General features: G+C 64.1%; 1 protein-coding gene across 1 annotated transcript; it reads right to left on the bottom strand.

Moving 5' to 3' along the window:
- Positions 1–637: 637 nt before the first annotated feature.
- Positions 638–3290, bottom strand: ABHD16B (abhydrolase domain containing 16B). Its single transcript, XM_019510055.1, has one exon. It carries the CDS (start codon positions 2192–2194, stop codon positions 845–847), a length of 1350 nt encoding a protein of 449 aa, XP_019365600.1. The 5' UTR covers positions 2195–3290; the 3' UTR covers positions 638–844.
- Between the last annotated feature and the right edge of the window lie 3744 nt (positions 3291–7034).

The following is a 7034-nucleotide window of genomic DNA, read 5'->3' as shown; positions in this document are numbered from 1 at the left end:
CGACACCCTCCTAGAGAGACCTCCCCCAGCCCTGTGCTCAACTCCCTCACCTCTTCCCCTTGCAACCCGGGGCTGGAAGTTCAAAACCACTCAAACGCTCAGGCTTGGACAGAAGGACTCTGCTGTTGGCATCCTTCGCGTTTCAGCGGCCGCGATGCTCTCCTGTAGCAGTGTCTAAGTCAGCAGCCAGCCTCATGACCAGAACAAGCCCCCCAGGCTGCATTGTGCAGCTTCTGCAGCACCCTCCGTGCACCGTGAAGGATGTCCCGGTGCCGCGGGGATGGCAACCCCGACGAGACGGGGCTGGGGCTGCCTGCCTCCCCCACGGACATCTCCGGGGCTGTATCTCCACCAGCAGGGTGAGGTGATTTTGCCTCCGATGCCCCACTCCCAGCAGACCCACAGGCCGGATGAGAGGAGGTGGAGAACAGGGCAGGAGCGTGATCCCGCCGCCCGCACAGTGAGGTCACAACCTCGGCGCTGTGACATCACAGCTGCCTTTGGCAGCAGGGCCACGGCGAGGGACGGACCGCGCGAGGTGGGTGGGCGAGGTGAGAAGCCAGTGAGCTGCTCTGTGCCCAGCCCACCGGGACCCACTCATATGACCAAGTCATTCCCAATTAGGTCTCGCAGGGGATTCGGGGTTTTTTTAACCATTTTATTTTGCAGCCGTCTGCTCCCCCCCGGGGTGAAATCCATCCCTGCAGAGCCTGCAAAGCGTATCGCTCCACAGGCTGAAATCCCGGCAAACAGGCACAACGAGCGCATTGAACGGGGGAGCCCGGCTTCTTGTGTCCTAGCCTGTGCCCCCGACTCTCCTGGGCTCGTCTCCCGCCGCCCCCCGCTAGAGCTTCCAGGGCATCTGGAACTCGTTGGGCAGCAAGAGAGTCCAGTGCGTGGCCTCCACGTTCTTCATGTACTTCGTAGCCAGAAACAGGGCCAGCTGCTGCCTTCTTCCAGGGGTCGTGTCCTTCCCGACCCTCCAAGGGAAGCCGTCTCCAGGCCCCAGGCTGGATTTGTAGGCTTGCAGCTGGGCGATGCACCAGTCCTCCTCCACCTGGTAGTACCTGCAGACGGCCGCTTCCTGCGCGGGGCTGGCGGCCCTCAGCCAGTGGTGCACAGCCACCTCCCCGTCCCGCACCATGACCTCGGGGTAGCGGGATCTCAGCAGCCGCAGCAGCAGCTTGTTGCCGCGGTTGGACCGGATGTCGGCGAGCCGGTCCGTGGTCCTGACGTGGGTGGCGGTGACCTGGTCCAGGGTCCTGCGGATCAGCAGCACTGGCCCCGGGTAGGCGCAGAGCTGCTCGGCCACATTGAGGTTGAAGTGCCGCTGCACCGTGCGGGCCACCAGCTTGCTCCAGCTCTTGGGCATGACCTTCAAAGCCAAGGGCAGCAGGTGGTCGAACGTGGCGTCCAGCACCAGGGCGCCCAGCTGCGGGTAGGTCATGGCGGCCCAGGTGGCCGTGTAGCCCCCGAGGGACCAGCCGTAGAGGAGGATGTCCTGGAGCTGGAAGCCCAGGCGGTTCATGGCGTATTGCACCACCACCTCCATGGCGTTGGCGTCGTGTCGCGGGAAGGGCAGGCCCGTGCTCCCGGCATAGCCGGGGTGGTTCCAGCCCAGGGCGGAGTAGCCGGCTTCCAGCGGCGTGGCCAGGCAGCCTACTTCATAGAAACCCACGTTCCCCTCGCAGCAGATGACCAGCTGCTTCCCTCGCGCCAGGTCCTCGCCGCCCGCCGTGCTCCTCCTCCGGTCCACGAACATGGTGTCTATCTGGTTGCCGTCGCGAGCCACCAGCTTGGCCCGCTTGCCATGAAACTGCCCTAGCAGGCGGGCCTGCCCCTCCACCAGCAAGGGCTGCAGGGCCTTCTGCAGCAGCGAGATGGAGCCGGGGTAAAGCAGCCACCGGCCCACCGAGCGAGCCAGGACGTAGCTGGCCAGCTGGCCGGGCAGCTGCTTCATCCTGAGCAGAGAGCAGTGTTGGGCAGCGTTGGTGCGCCCGCGTGCCGCGCTCGCAGGGCGTCCCCGCGGCTCTCCTCCCACGGTGGCCGGGCAGGGTGGCGCTGGGGGGCCGTGGCCGCCAGCCTCGTCCCATCGGAAGTCCACAGGCCAGCTCCGGAACTGGGACTTGTAGCTGGCGGCCAGGTAGGTGGTAAACACGTGGCCGAGCGCTTTCCCAAAGCATATGACACACATTGGGGGAGCCAGGGCGCCGTCTACCCAAGGGGGAAAGTCCAGAGAAAGGGATCGCTAGAGCCTCAGGCAGCGTGGGACGAGTCCGAGCCGAGGGTCTCCATCGGAGACGTTCCCCCACGCGGCATGGGGACCAGCCGGATCACAGCCCTTTGGCCATGGCCCTCTCTGCCCGGCGATGTCCTGAGCGGCGCAGAGGGCATCGCCTCCTGCCCTCCACCATCACCGGGCAGTAACAATGAGGAGGGCCAGCCTGCATTGTGAGCACACCCTGGGTTACCCCCATGCTTCCCCCAGCTGCCAGCACCCAGGGCGCGGTGAGGGCAGAGCGGCATGGGGATGCTTTCGAGTAACGTGGCATGGGGGTGCTTTCGAGTAACCTTCTCGCCTGTCCCTGCGCCTGTCTGCCTCTCCATTAGGACAGCGATGCATGGCCCCTCGCAGCCGATACCTGTGTCTCCCAGCGCAGCCCTCCCCTCCTGCCCAGGGCTGAGCAGAGACACTCGGAGCCCAAAAAGAACCTGCTATTTGTACACCACATCCCTTTTCTTTGACCTCTGGCAACGCTGTGGATCATGTCCTCCCTTGCCATCCCTAAACGATGCCACACAGGGCTGCATCCTGCCCTGCGTGCTGCTGTCTGGTCCCCATGCAAGGCCCAGCAGCATTAAAACCCCAATTGTTTCTTTTAAAGGTTTTCTGGCTTATCTCCCAGCGTCGACTTCGGTGCCACCGGCTGCTCCCGTCGGCTTCCCAAGGGGCAGCTCAGCAGCTCAGGGGGCACAAAGCCCCATTTCCGAAAGGGATCCCCGTCTCCACTGGGATGGTGTCTGAGCTCAAATAAAAGATGCATGGGTCACCTGCCAGCCCCGCCAAAGCCAGCGCCAGAGCAGAGGTCATTGCTGCGTCACAGGATTGTGGCCAGCATTTGTGCATCTGCTTCTGGGGACGAGGTGGCCGCAGCCATGTGTTGGTGCGGGGAAGGAGAAATTCTGGCCGCAGCCACGAGGCAAACCTCCCTCTCAAATGCCAGGAGATCCCTAAAGGTCAGAGGCCTCCTGCAAAGAGCCTGCCCGGGCTGGCACGCAGATTTGTGCTGTTTGAGTCACGACTCAGGATCAGACCAGAAGGGCTGCAGGCTCCAGCAACGTGGTGCCCAGGGTTTAGGTCACTGGACTGCCCCTGTGGCTGGAGAGTACACAGGAAGAGCCAGTCACCGCTCGCACTGGCCGGAAACCCCCCCCGGGTGCATCAGGTGAACAAGATCCTCTTTCTTTGTCTGAGGGCTCAGCACCTTTCAGGAGCCGAGAGGGAAGTGCCCCCAGCGAGGGGAAGAGGGGTTCCTCTTTCCTAGCCCCCCGGACTCCCCGGCCGCCTGCAAGGGTATTGCTTTCCTAGTCGCCAGAACCACCACGCACCAGATGCAGCCTTCCTCTTTTCTCCGAACCCAAAATAGCCCCAAGCCCCAGATGGGGCGGCAGCTGGGGGACAGTTCCTCTTTCCAAACACTGCTCGTGGGGGGAAGAGGGCAGGATTGCTGAAGAAGACTCGGCGCCAGGGAGGAAGAAGCGTGGCGCAGAGCTGACAGGGCTCCTCCACCGGGCGCTGGGGCCGGGAGGGAACCGCGTGGGGGTCACTGGTGGCTGCAGAGGGAGGCAGCGGAGCAGAAAGAGGTGGGGTGGAGGACAGAAAACAATGGGCAGCTCCCCCCCACCTCGGCGCTGGGACATGGCAAGACTTCCTGCAGCAGGATTTGAGGGTCAGCGACCTTTGCAGAGAGACATCTGTGCGCAGAAGGCAACTGCCTCTTGCCCAGGCCCTTGCGCATCCCCAGCCCAGGACCAAGGGCAAACGCAATCTGTCTTCCCTTCCCCTGGGAGGCAGGGCCCTTCTCACGGGGTCCTCGCTGCCGTTCAAAACCCTGCTCAGGCCAGACATTGGAAACCACAATCCCGCCCGTGGGGGGACAGCGAAAGGCAAGAGAAACTCCCTGCTCTAAGCCATCCCTTTCCTGGAAAGATTCAGCAACTCCCCCGGCTGCCGCCTGTGTTTTCCCAAGCGTGAGGGTTCGGGTCGGCTTTTGCAAAGCACAGGGGCTGCACTGGAGGGTCGTCCTTTTCCCCCCCGTAAATACTGCTGACATTTGGGGGCCACATTCACAAGCACCCCGGCCTAATGGCAGGTTCATCCCCCAGCCCTCGACGCCTCCGCTCCATCCACTTGGAAAGCCGTGCCGTGCCCCGTGCCGCCCAGCTGCTGTGAATTTCCCCGCTGGTGTTCAGGGTGTGGTTGAGACCAAAATGTACCGGTCGTCGCAGGGTCTTGCCAGGCTCACGAAGAGCGTAGCAAGTTTCCTGGCCGTGGTGAAAGTCCCCAGCTGATGCCAGGCTGCAGCCGGGGTGACGGCGGGGCCCGAATTCAGACGCAGAAGCCTCGCCCTGGAGCCGTGCGAGAGCAAGCTTTGCCATTGCAGTATAGGGACTTGGATGCGTGGCTGGGCGGCTGTGACTCCCTGCAGCCGAGAGCAACAGTGTGCCCACACGCCGGCCAGCCGGCCCCCTGTGAGATGCGGCGCGAGGAGATACCATCTCCTCGCCACCCCAGACCTCTGTGCACCTTCCTCCCCTCTCCCACGTGAGGAATTTCACACTCTCCCACCCTGGGCATCCTCTTTTCTTGGCAGCTTGTGAAGGGCGACTCGGAGATCTCTGCCTCCTGCACCCAGAGGGACCGAGGGTCCAGCCTTGGGGGGGTCCGAGCCGCAGCAGCACAGGCGGCCGTGCCCCGGCCCCGGGACTTCGCTGCCCAGCTCAGACACGTGGGCTACCAAGCCACCGAGAGCTTCCGTCCATGGGGATCTGAAGCCTGCCATCACCCCCCCGTGATTCAAAATATAGAGGCAAAGGTTGCCCTCGCCCCACCCACCGCCGTGGGAACAGCTTGGAAGAGAGGCCCCGGGCCTGGGAAGGAAATCCCCCCTGCCCCCGGGGCCACCGTGCAGCTGCTCTGCTCCCACCGCTGCAAGGGGAGAAGGAGCAGCTGGGTCCATGCAAGGGGCTGGGGTGGTCTCCCCACATCACCCTGAAGCGCGACCCACCTCCGGAGTCTCCCCCCGACCCGGTGATGGGCGCCGGGGGCAGAAAGGGGGACTCTTGGGGACGGGGGGAAGAACAGAGCAAGGGATCAAAAGGTCGAAAGGCAGCTCCTCTGGGGGAGGAGGCATAATGGACGTGGGGGAAGGAGGGAGCAGGGTGACAGCTGGGAAAGGAGTGGGCTGGGTGGTTAGTGGGAAAGCCAGAGCTCGGGCTTGGACTGAGCGAAGGCGTGAGCTGGGGGCGGTGGGGAGCTCCCCTCGGCCCGGCAGCCCCCCACAATCATTGCGGGTGGACAAAGAGAGGTTGCGGAGGCCACCGGGGCCGAGGGCAGGGTGCAGAAAAACACCGGGGCTGCAGCCGTCCCCCGGGGCAGGGCTGGGAGCGGAGGCAGGCTGGGGCTTCCTGAAGTCTTCAGAGCTTTGTCACCAGCCCTGGTTTCTGCCCTAGAGAAATTACTCAGCCAGCAACAAAAACATGTTTTCCTGGTGGAATAAGCCGCACTGCATCTCGCCAGTGGGAGGGGAGGGAAGGCGAAGTGCCCTGGCCTGGCCGTACCCCCCCAGCCTCCCGGGACGGCCCAGGCCTGGGAAACTGAAACCTGCTCAGGGCAGGACGGGGAGAGGGGCTGGCTGGTTGCATGGCCACGGCTGGGGGATTTCTCGCCCCTTCTGTGGGACCCCAGGAGGGCTCTGCCAGACCCCGAATCCCCGTTGCACCCTGCTGTTTCTCTGGGACTCACGGCGGGACAGCCCAGGGGCCTGCGGACTTGCTCATCAGACACGAGCTGCGGCGGATAAGCCACCGGGCCAGGAGCGGAGGGTGCTGCAGGCACGGTGGGGAGGGATGCTCGGGCTGCTGCGCCACTTTGGAGAACGGGTCCTAGGCTCAGGCAGACAAGTTATACCAGGTTAAGGACGGGTGGGAAGCAATGCCTCAGTTTAGCTCCCATGCCCAGGACAGATGCAGGGATGATCTGATGCGCAGTAAGTGCCCCCACCCACCCCTTGCCGGGCTAGCCTTGGTCTGTCTGTCCACCCCCAGGCTAAACGCCAGGTATGGACACAAGAGGAAGCTCAGAGAAGTGCCGTGGCGTCGTCTGCCAACCTGGGGCACCCCAGCGCGAATTCAGTCCATCTCGTCTCCTGGCGGTCCGGAGCCAAGGCAGGTCCCAGGCCTTGCCCTCACCTCACCTTGGGATCCATGCAGCACCATCTGGCATTGGGAAAAGCCCCGTGTGCTAATCTGCCTTAATCTCCCCAGATCCTCTGTGCCCCGCGGGCGGCGGGCAGGCCGGAGCCGATGTAGATATCACCCCAGCGCGCTCAGACAGATGAGCAGCGACAGCCCCGGCTCTGCGAAACCATCCCCGGAGAGCGCGGGCGGAGGCAGACGGCTGCAAGCGCGCTCTGCAGCGTCCGCATGAATTAAGGGCCCGCCGGTATTTCCATCGGGGTCGGGGCAGGGCAGGGAGGCAGGCACCTCGGTGACCATGCTGCTCCATTAACTGGGGGTGGCTGTGCAAAAAGCGTTAGAGAAGGGGGCCGGGGGGGCCTGGGGTTTCAGCTGCTCCCTTCCACCCCGCTGCACCCCATGACAGCTTTGTGGGGACGCCCTGCACCAGGGCTGGGCTCTGCCCCATGGTGCTGGGGCTGGCGCAGGCTGCTGTCCAACGCCCCCTGGCTGCACCAGCCCCGTGGACCGTTCCAGCAGCTGCAATGGGCAGAGCCTGCAGATGCTCCAGCTATACC

The sequence above is a fragment of the Gavialis gangeticus genome, unplaced genomic scaffold, assembly GCF_001723915.1.
Source record: "Gavialis gangeticus isolate Ggan-Ray unplaced genomic scaffold, GavGan_comp1, whole genome shotgun sequence".
Lineage (NCBI taxonomy): Eukaryota > Metazoa > Chordata > Crocodylia > Gavialidae > Gavialis > Gavialis gangeticus.
Note: the sequence above shows the minus strand (reverse complement) of the source record. Positions and strands in the feature narration are given on the sequence as shown.